The following is an 11,405-nucleotide window of genomic DNA, read 5'->3' as shown; positions in this document are numbered from 1 at the left end:
TAAAGGGAGACAGAAGGACAGCAAGAGCTGCAAATCTGGTGCTGTCCATGAGGATGAGAAGCTCTGTAAAGCAGCTGGTGCCACATCAGACTTTCAGATGTTCATCAAACGTCTGTGCAATTTGTTCAGTTTATGTCTCAGTTGTTGAATCGTTTTGTTTGTACAAATATTTACATGTTAAGAAATTTGCTGGAAAAACAGTTGAAAGTGAAAAACTCAATGTGCACCACCAATATTGATTGAATAATAATCAAGAAATTAAGGTTGACATTGAATATTCACACCAGTATATAGCTTATTTTTTATTAGCCCACAGATACATTTGTAAGGGTTTGTTTCAAGTTGTCAACACTATGCAGTTCTGTAGTCACAGAATGACAACGAAGGAAGCAGACTAATCAAACTATTCAAAAACCTTCTAAATCCTCAAATAAATAAAAAAGCTAAACAAAAAACACATCAGTGTAAAACAAGGTTATACGCTCATGTTTGCTCTGCTGTATCCTTACATTAACTGTTTATCTGAATGCTTGTCTTGTACTAGCTGAGACAATGTATCATACTACACAAACTATGCATTGTTTTGAACATGTGAACTGTTGACTAACATTGGATATTTTATTACCTTTTCGAAATAATCCATTAAACCGATGCGATTTGAAGAGCGTGTACTAATATTTTCAGTTCCATTCGCTTGCACATTATCTCGAGGACACGCCCACAATAGGAGGATATCATGAATATTCGCGTAAGCGCCACCCAGTGGAACAGAATATTTCAGGAGCTGAATATATTGTAACACCCCTCTCTTGCATGAGGTTCATTTGCATATCTTAAAGTTCATGTTTACAACAATGTCTTTAAGGTTTTTCCTATGCATAATTCACTTTCCAAAACAATTTCAGATTAACCTAGGCATCGAGTAATCGGGATGGACAACTTTGGCCCTGAAACAGTAGTCATGATCAAGTTCAAAATTACAACATAAGCTTATCTGTGCAATCTTTCAGTAAATGAAATAATGAACATTGTCCTGCATTATTTAATTAATCTTTAGTTTATGTACATTTGTGTGCAATCTTCCATTCATATTTTGGCATATCATAGCAAAACTAGTATTTTGATTTTGAGGTGTCAATATACAGAATAGAGTGACACCACCATACAATTACAATTGTTCAATATTTGACTACAGAAAAGAGAAAGAAAATAAAAAAACCTAAAGTCAAAGCATAAAGAATATAAGAATGCAAATAAAACAAGTATTCTTGAAGGTGGACGGTCAGATTTTGCCAACATTTAGTTGCAGTGTGAATATAGCTTTAATTTCACAGATACATATTTTGAAAGATTTTCTTTTATGAAACTCCTTCCACACTAATGACTTTTAAAACCGTTCTCTCGAGTGAATCCTCATGTGTAAATCAAGGTTTACTTTAATTTTGTAACTTTTTCCACATTGACCACATTCGAATGGCTTCTCTCCAGTGTGAGTTCTCATGTGGGTTGTAAGATTTCCTTTTTGTGAGAAGCTCTTCCCACACAGTTTGCAGGTGTAAGGCTTCTCTCCGGTATGAATTCTCATGTGGGCATTAAGTGTTTCATTACGTCTGAATTCCTTTCCACACTGACCACATACAAACGGCTTTTCTCCAGTGTGAATTCTCATGTGATTCTTAAGACCGTCTTTTCGAGAGAAGCTCTTCTCACACATTTTGCAGGAGTATAAGTTCTCTCCAGTGTGAATTTTCATATGGGAATCAAGGGTTTGTTTTTGTGTAAAACTCTTTTCACACAGTGTGCAGATGTAAGGTTTCTCTCCAGTGTGAAGCCTCATGTGGATTGTAAGGCATCCTTTCCGAAAGAATTTTTTTCCACATTGTTGGCAGTTGAAAGACTTTTCTCCAGAGTGAATTCTCATGTGGACTTTAAGGCCTCCTAATTGAGTAAAACTTTGTCCACACTGTTTGCATGTGTAAGGACTCTCTCCAGTGTGAACTCTCATATGGATTTTAAGGCTAGCTTTTTGAGTGAAACTTTTTCCACACTGTTGGCAGGAGAAAGGCTTCTCTCCAGTGTGAATTCTCATGTGGACTTCAAGGCATCCATGTTGATCAAAACTCTCTCCACACTGTTGGCAGTTGAAATGACTTTTAGATCCTGTCTCTTGATAGGAAGCCTTTTCGATCTGTGAGCAACTAAAAGATTTTTCTCCAGTTATTAAATCACAGTGTTTCTCATATTGATCTTTCTCTTCCATTTCATTAAGTACTTCACTTGTTTCTTTTAGCTGCATCAGGTCTAAGGCAAAAAAAAGAGAGAGAGAGAAATACAAGTTAACCTGAGTTTAATAAGGGTTTGCAAACCACGTTCCTATTAGAAAAATATTTTGTAGAGAAACCAAGACCTTCTGCTAAGCTTTAAGCCCATTCATAGCACAATGTGCTTATTAAAGTTGCAAATTACCTACTTTTTGGCATCTAATCACAGCTGCATCTCACTTATTGTGCCATTTTTTAGACAATTTTTAAAATTACATTTATCTCACCTAAATGTTTGCGCACTCATTGTATTTGTTTTTACAGTGGGGTAATTTTATTGCTTAAAGATGGTGTGACTGAAGTATCAGAACCATGTAAAAATATAAATGAACGATGCATGGTTCTGTTCATGTACAAATTTGTGAAAGGACTGCAGGTGCCAGATAAACGTAAAGCAGATGAAGTATATGCTTAAAGGCAAGAACACACCAAGCCGACGAACTAGTGGCAGACTGCGAGGTTGGCTCACGTTGGCAGCGTCTGGGTCCAAAGTTGGCCTGACACAAAACCGACGCTCGACAGCCATCGGCCAAGTAGCACGTCTGTTCTGTGTCTGCGTAAGAATGAACAGATGGCCCGACGAGCTCCGACAAGGACCAATTTCAGCCGATGGTGCGGAGCACACTGAGAAAACAAAAACTGCCCAACGGCCGACCGTTGGCTTGGTGTGTTCCTGCCTTAAGATTAACAAAATCAACCAAAACAGCATGTCTACATGAGATGTGAGTGGCGCAACGAGACAAAAGAAAATAGAACCCATAGAACCTAATAAACAATTAATCTCAGAAAGTATACTGATGCCCTGTTCAATTTCTGATGAACTCCAGTGCTTCCACACAAAGAAAAAATAGATTTGCAAATCTGGAGCAATGATGCTGAAAATTCAGCTTTGATCACAGGAATGCATTATATGTTAAAGGTGTTACAGAGGATGTTTTCGACGACTGAGAAACCAAAGACTGTTAGTAAGTTTTGAAATGAGTGCATGCGTAAGAACAATCCCACTCCTTCACAGTTCATTTACAGGGAAAGCCTCCCAAAACTTGTGCATGAGTATTGGAACACGAGTGTTTGTTTACCACCAGCATTCGCTGTGTCGTGTTAGTGGATTCATTATGTCGGACTCATAATCTGCAGTTGTTACGCCTGACAAAAACATTAACATTGAAAAATTTCTGCCAAATACAGTCAAAGTATTTCTGACATTGTAAGTCGAAATTTTGGATATGTTTGTATTTAGGCACGAACTGTATCAATAAAGCTAAGCTATCGTATAGCATTACAGCATTGCTATAAGGGCAATAACAACGTACATTTACATTGGATCTCAAGGAGTTGAATTTCCTGAATAATAGTTACCTTGGTTCAACCTAAAACTCACCGATCTGCGAGTGACTCCTGCAAAATAGTGGACACAGCTGGCGCCTGGGGTCTCACCCATTGGTGTGTCAGCGAAGTTGAAGTAACAGTATCATAACTACAACGAGATTAAGTTACTGTAAGTCTGAGAATTTTTTTGGGGTGTGAAATTATATGATAATAAACATAAGACGTAGCTCAGTCGACGCTACTCCCAACTAGCATGTAGCATTTAGCAAACTGGTCATTGCCTTACAACTACAGTACAAGAACAACGTCGATATACCTGAATAACAGTACAACAATAATTATTCCATAAAGAAAGGATAATCACTGTTACCTGTCGAGAAGAATTTTTGCGAACTGCGCGTCTGTCTTGACACCTTTCTGTTCCTTCATTGCTCTCCAGCGTTGAAATGTTTGTCCAAGAACGACTCTGGTTTGATTACGTTCTTGAGACAATTTTCTCCTCTTCTCAGCAACTTCAAAGAAAGTCTTTCTTTTGCGTCCTCCTTCGGGTTTCTTATCTGCCATGTTGCAAATTCGAGGAGGAAAGAAGGAGCGACAATGAAAACAAACCGAAGCCAATGACGGAGTTTTATGCGCTATGTGCATGCGGCGCCTGTGAAAAGTTAATGGAGCGCGCACGTCTCTCACAAGGAACATAATGGCAGTGATTGACAAGCCAGAGGGCCAATCGTTTACGTGATGATCGTGTAAACGATTGGCTGATGTTTTTAAGGCCCTACCTCATGCACGGATGATGTATATTGATATTATTCCTTACAGTGCACCTAATAAATAGTCTCTTATCAGTTAGTAAAGACAGTTTCAAGTAATATTGCAAAAACGTATAAAACAAAACATCCTCTGTAACACCTTTAACTGCCAAGTTCATAAATTATGTCACTGATTTGGGGAGGGTGTATTTATGCACCTGCTGCCTTTTGATGGTGAGAAGTACAGACTAAACAAAAACAAGGTAAGTGGATTTAAACACTTGCATGCCATCCTGCTGGTCATTTGATAGCGAGAAGAGCAGCAAGCAACATGAGAAAGGGCTTGACTTGTAGTGAAGTTTTAGAGATGATTATGCAGCCTGACCCCTCCAGCGAGCTGCAGGATGTATCGTCTTCTCCCTCTGACACCACAGACTCAGGAGAGTCAGATCCTGATTTGGATGTGGCACCCTCATCATCCTCTCCAGCTTCCACTGAAGGCAAGGAGGATTCAGAGGATCCTGGATCTGGGTGGATTGGGAGAAACAGCGAAGTGTGGTGTTCCGACAAACAAAAACTGCCCAACGGCCAACCGTCGGCTTGGTGTGTTCCTGCCTTTATGCCATCGCAAGGGTCCAGAACGTGGATTCTGTGTTCAATCTGTTTTTTACAGAGGAGATGACCAACCTCCATGGGCGCCGCATAATGAGAAACTGGAGTTGCTTCATTTTGGTTCATAATAAATTGTTCATAAATCTGATACAGAGTAGATTTTTTACAGAATAAAAACGGAAAAGCGTATCACTTAAGGTTTTAAACTGGCTTTACCATCAAGAAAAGACAAGCATTTCACACATAGGCCGTCCATACTACTCACCATCAAAAGGCAGCAGGTGCATAAATACACTTTGTTTTTGTAGTTCTGAGAGCTGAGGTGAATATTTTGATTTTCTCAGACGCATCAAGGTAAGTGCACAAAGGTCTCTCTCACTCTCTCTCACACACACACACACACACACACACACACACACACAAACACACACACACACACACTATAATATGCTGTTATACTCCATATAAAAGCCAGAAACTAAGCTTTTTTTTTTTGCACAGGCCTATCTGAAGGGTTAATGGTGCCACCTGGTGATCAACTGTAAAAATGACATTTTACCTATTCCCAACAGGGAAAACCACCAACAATCAAGAATGCAGCATGATTATATTGTGTCATGGCTTTGCAATCAAAAAATGTTGTTATATAATGGAAGTCAATGGGGCAAAAACAGCCACCAACAGTAAATGAGGGAGAAAAAATTACAATCTGATGCTGCACAAAAACTAACAATGCATACGTTGTTACTAATCTTTGACATGCCCAAGTCTGTGATAAAAGGTAAAAAAATATCCAGTCCACAATCACTTTTTATATTGAAAATAAGTCATTTTTGTTTCCCCCCCAAATCAGTTACATCATTTATAAACTTGGCAATAAAAGAGTAAAAATCCTGGATTTTTTTTTTTTTTTTACATTTAGTAGTTTTGATCAGGACTGAGGTTGATTAACCAATTCATGCAAAAAAAAAATGTATTCATGATTGATAGATTTTTACAGCAGTTTAATTTAGATGTTTTCATCCCGAACATAACGAAAGGGTAGTGAACAATACAAGGTTAATAAATAAATGCAGCCTTGGTGAACATAAATACCCAAAAAAAATAAAAATGGAAGGGATAATGAAAATATTTTTCTCTACAAAACGGGACCCAGCAGGGAACCACTGAGCTACTGTAGCATGAAGCAGGATGGGGCTTAATGCTGTTGGAGTGGAGCGATGCCGCTGACACGACAAGAGCAATGGAGCTTTTATTATGCTGCAAATGACCGTTTCCACTTCTTCCAGTCATGTATATGTAGGCTAATGCAGTTTTATCATATTAGATACATTTATGTGTTGAAAGTTATGACGTTACTAGGAGACACTTAGCAGTAAGCTAGATCCATATTAGGCAAGGCAAAACATGGAACTTGCTGTAAATCAAGATAATGTGATTTTAACAAAAAGACTTACCATGTTGAGCTACATAAAAATTATTAGTTTTCTGTCCATAAACTTATACGAACAGTTGCTCACCGATCTCATAAAACACATAATATATTAAAGCATCTTTGGTGTTTCCATTCAGTTTTTGCGATGTTTTGTTATTGGCAAAGAAAATAAGCACACAATTTTTTGTAAATAAAGTTGTTTTTGTTTTGTATTCGCACACAAAAAGTGCTCTTGTTGCTTCATAATATTAAGTTTGAACCACTGTAGTCATGTTGACCATTTTAACAATATCTTTACTACTTTTCTTGACCTTGAATGTGGTAATTTTGTTGCTTTCTGTTTAGGATTGAATTGAGGACCTCTTGGATTTCATCAAAAATATCTTAATTCGAAGATGAACAAAGGTCTTACAGGTTTGAAATGACATGAGGGTGAGTAATTAATGACAGAAATTTCATTTTTTTTTGTGAACTAACCCTAACTAAGGGTGCGTTCAGACTTGTCATGTTTGGTTCGATTAAAACGAACCCTGGTGCGATTGCTCGGTTAGTGTGGTTCATTTGATCATATGTGAACGCTGCCATCCGAACCCTGGTGCGCACCAAACAAGCGGACCAAGACCACTGAAAAGATGGGTCTCGGTCCGCTTCCAAATAAACTCTGGTGCGATTTGAATTATATGAACGCAACACGGACCAAAGACATGTAAACTAACCAAAAACAGGAAGATGAGACCCTAAAGAGTACAGAATCCTCACGCATGTCGGTTTTTCTTGTCCTAGTCGTGAGTTTTCACAGGCATCAGATGCGCGTTTCCACGCATCAGATCGTTTGTGTGTGACGGATGGATTCCAGCCGCTGTTTTGACTACTTTACACATTTTATAAGCTCTTCACAAGTTCTCAGCTGGCCAAAATACCGTCACATGCAGACTACGCACACACAACGAGCGAATTTACCTCAGCACACAGTATTGTTTCGGATGTTCAGTTAAGTTACGGCTTAAAATAGGCAATACGTCATAAAATCCGACCAATCACGTTGTGAATGTATCCCTGTGCCTTAAGGTTCGGTATCTTTTGGTTCGGTGATAAAATTAACAATTTGAACGCTAATCGGGCCAAGACTAAATGTTTTTTTTTTTTCTTTGGTTTTTCTTGCACCTCATAAGGTGTGGATTTATACTTATAGTTGAGTCATTAAATTTTTACTGCTATTTATGTTCAGGCAGGGCCGCGGGAAGTAATTTTGAACAGGGGGTGCTGTGAATTTTTTTTTTTTTTTTGACAAAAAACCTATGAGCCTATAGGCCTATAAAATAAATACATTGAGATTTACTTCTTTATTGTCATATACACTTCAGTGCAAAGCCAGCCAGGGTCTGAAACACACAGACATCAGTTCTCAGATATGCGCAATGCGCTATTAATCTGAAGCAGAATCAGAAATAATAGTTTAATAATCGAAAGAAAACGAAATAATTACTTTCATTACAATTTCAGATAGCCTATACATACATGCAACTTATTTAGATACAACAAATAATATTACAACAAAATATAATATTAATCAAACTTCACAATAAAACTAAAACAATGCAATCGATTTGGTCAGCTGGCTTGAGTCACTGCACGTTTATGTCACACACAACTCTATTAACTCCAAAATCTTTTTACGCACACCACAAGGAAATAATCTCTGACTATTTAAGCAATTTGTTTATCGAACAGTTCTCCACATCCATTACGCAAAGAACCAGTGGCGCAAAAAGTGGGTATGCGCTATATGCGGCGCATAGGGGCGCCGCACCATGGGGGCGCCAAAGCGATGGTTAATTTTTTTTTTTTTTTTTTTTAAATAATAAAAGTTATATAAATTTATATAAAAGTTATACATAAAAAAAAAGGTATATAAATTTTAGAGGACTAACAGGCTAGAGTAGGCGCCGGTGCCCTCATAAGATTCCATCATAGAATTTAGACATAGAAGGGTAATATCGCGAGTGGGCGGGGCGCAGCGCTGAGTGAGCAGCAGTAACGTTAGTGAGTTGTAATTGAAACTCGAAAAAGATGGATAAAGCAAAAAAGCTATCGGGGGCTAAAAATAGAAAAAGAAAGAGGGAAAAGGAGATGACGTCAAGGGATGCGACAGCAGCTAAATAAGTGGATGGTGAAAGGCAATAGGTAGGATTTAAAATGTGACGTCTATGCTTGAAGGCTTGCAAATACATTATTCATGTTAACAGACTAGCTAGCATTTGCTAACACTGGGAATGTAGCAGACAGAATATGTAGCTAGCTTAGAATATGCAAAACCGAGGTTGCTGAGCTGAAAACTGAAAAATATAAGGTAGCATGTACAATAAATGACAAGAATCTGGAAAACAACTTTAATATCTCTGGTTTACCATGGAAATTATGCATATATTTGCTACCAAACTTGGAGGCTTGCAAATATTAATGTTGACTGACAAGTGTTTACTAACTTACTGCAAAATAATGTTGATATCTACATTTAGATTTTGGTTGAACCCTTTGGTACCAATCCCATTCATGACACATCTCAATTTTATTAAAGTAAAATAACAACTGGTAAATATAAGGTAGCATGCATAATAATAATGACTAGAAGCTGGAAAACATTACTTATGCAATAAGGCTGGTTTATCATGGAAATTTATTATATATTTTTTTTTTAATTTTTACATATGTGTGCACATATGTCCAACGCCGTTCAGCTTCCGGTGAGTGAGGTCAGATCGCGCTCTGACAACGGAAGTGATGTCTCGCGCTCATTGAAGTATATGGGCGAGACATCACTTCCGTCTTCAGAACGCGTGTTTTGACCTCACTAAGAGGAAGCTGAACGGAGTTGGTGTATTAGAGGTAAAAAATGATATAAATACTTTTCGGTTTCTCTCACAAACCGATCGTTTCGTGTCTTAGGACATTAATGTGTCGTCACGAGCCGCAGGGTTTCATTTGGATTTGTCTAAGCAAGGTTTATTCACTCTTATAGATGAAGTTCCCATCTACTGCAATTACTTGAATGACAGAAGGGCAGCGGTTGCAGTTAAAAATCATCATTTGTGATCGACTGAAGAAAAAATGTCACCTACATCTTGGATGCACTGGGGGTAAGCTGATAAACATCAAATTTTCATTTTTGGGTGAACTATCCCTTTAATGTTACACACTTCATATCACATTCTTTAAAATAATTCATTTCTGTAGAGCTGGACATTTCAATAAGGATCAAATGACTGAGTTCAGATGTGAGAATGAAACCAACCTGTTTGTTCCTCAGAATCTTCTTGTTTCACTCTGAATGTTTCTTCAATCTTCAGATCTTCACTCTCCTCTTTAATAAATGCCATCTTTGTGTGTTCCTCAGTATCTTCTTGTTTCACTCTAAATGTTTCTTCAATCTTTTGGTTTTCACTCTCTTCTTTAATAAACGCCATACTTGTTTGTGTCTCAGTATCTTCTGGTTTCACACTGAATGTTTCTTCAATCTTCATGTCTTCACTCTCCACTTTAATAAACGCCATGTTTATAATAGTGTCGCGTGGATCTCTGTTGCTTCACCAGGAGTTTTTCTCTGTCTTTGGACACTGTCATAATTAAGATGAGAATAATGAACAGAAAGAAAAATCCAAACTAAATCTCTGGGTGCGTCTCAATCCACTCCCTAGTTCAATAGTTTAGTGCACTGGGGAAAGAGAGTCTGTCGGAGTAAGAAATGGCCTTAAATTACCTTAGCAAAAAGGAAAAAAAAGTACTTAATAAAACACTTAATATAATAACAGACACTTAATACTTAGGTAGGCATTTTATGATTTACACGTCGTATTTACTGACTTGTATGTTCTAGAGACTTTAATACAAATTGGTTTGTTAAAGTTGTAATTTCATGTTTATGTTTTGACCAGCAGGTCTCGTCAGCGTGCGGCGATTCGAATCACTGATTCATTTCGCTGAACATTTGATTCAATTGACTCGGTGTTTCAAAATCTTTATCTCTCATCACTACTTGCCAGTGACCGAATTTGTGTTTACAATAACTGATTGACGATATAGGGAGCGAGATGAGACGCATCTTTTCTGTTAACGTTACTCATGTGTGGATGAGCATACCTTTAGAGAATTCATTACTTTCAATAATGGAGTCAACTTTACATCGCTTGTACAAACAAAAAACTATAAAATCGTCTGGATGGCTTGCATTGAATTAAATATTTTAAACCGTTTAAAATTACAAACCTTTTCACAACAGAGGCAGGAGCGCGGCGCAGTCTTATGACATCATATCACCACACTAAAATAAAAGTCCTGCTGTCCTGAAGTGCATGTAGCAGAGGAATTGAGATTTGCATTCGTGGTGAAATACCTATTTAAATGATTGATGTCCTGTCCATGATGTGAAAAAAATTAAAAACTACTAATAAGAGTATGATTTTCCAAGAATCAGTAGAAATGTAAATATAACTGAATACAGAAATACTAATAAATAGAGTTCAGTCTAATTAAAAATCAAGTATTTCACATATCTTTAATGAAATCAATAGTAATTTAAGTCTCAGATGTTTGCTGCTCATGTAGAGTGATTCAAATCGCTCATTAATGAATGAACAATGAACACAGACTCAATTTACAACTTCTGAAATCCACAGAAATCGCTGTGGTTTTCCACAAATAAAATCATGTTAATTGATCTAAATTATTATTTTACCAGATATTCGAAGCTGTAGATCCACATGAAGAGCATGTGATGGGTGAAGGTGAGGAGAGAGAAAAAGAAGAACAAGTGCGAGACAAGGACAATAAAGAAGAGCTTAATATGATCTTATCAATCAAAGACTGACAGCATCTCTGTCTTCTGTCAGTAGAGCACCAGTAACAAACAACCTGCAATACATCCAGTCTCAAATACAGCAGATTCTGTCCCACCAAAATCAA

General features: G+C 37.5%; 1 protein-coding gene across 4 annotated transcripts; it reads right to left on the bottom strand.

The window, feature by feature from the left end:
• Positions 1–317: 317 nt before the first annotated feature.
• On the bottom strand, positions 318–10,749 carry LOC137024969 (gastrula zinc finger protein XlCGF57.1-like). 4 transcript variants are annotated; one of them, XM_067392948.1, is made up of 4 exons: positions 9,739–9,875; positions 4,021–4,207; positions 3,681–3,798; positions 318–2,301 (listed from the first exon to the last, which is right to left on the bottom strand). In XM_067392948.1, exons 3-4 carry the CDS (start codon positions 3,760–3,762, stop codon positions 1,388–1,390), a joined length of 996 nt encoding a protein of 331 aa, XP_067249049.1. In that variant the 5' UTR covers positions 3,763–3,798; positions 4,021–4,207; positions 9,739–9,875; the 3' UTR covers positions 318–1,387. The 4 variants fall into 4 exon arrangements, with proteins under 4 accessions (XP_067249049.1, XP_067249046.1, XP_067249047.1 ...); XM_067392945.1 differs by lacking the exons at positions 3,681–3,798; positions 4,021–4,207 and adding an exon at positions 10,710–10,749 and having other exon boundaries at positions 9,739–10,060; XM_067392946.1 differs by lacking the exons at positions 3,681–3,798; positions 4,021–4,207 and adding an exon at positions 4,785–4,926 and having other exon boundaries at positions 9,739–9,859.
• Between the last annotated feature and the right edge of the window lie 656 nt (positions 10,750–11,405).

Source organism: Chanodichthys erythropterus, chromosome 8 (genome assembly GCF_024489055.1).
Source record: "Chanodichthys erythropterus isolate Z2021 chromosome 8, ASM2448905v1, whole genome shotgun sequence".
NCBI lineage: Eukaryota > Metazoa > Chordata > Actinopteri > Cypriniformes > Xenocyprididae > Chanodichthys > Chanodichthys erythropterus.
Note: the sequence above shows the minus strand (reverse complement) of the source record. Positions and strands in the feature narration are given on the sequence as shown.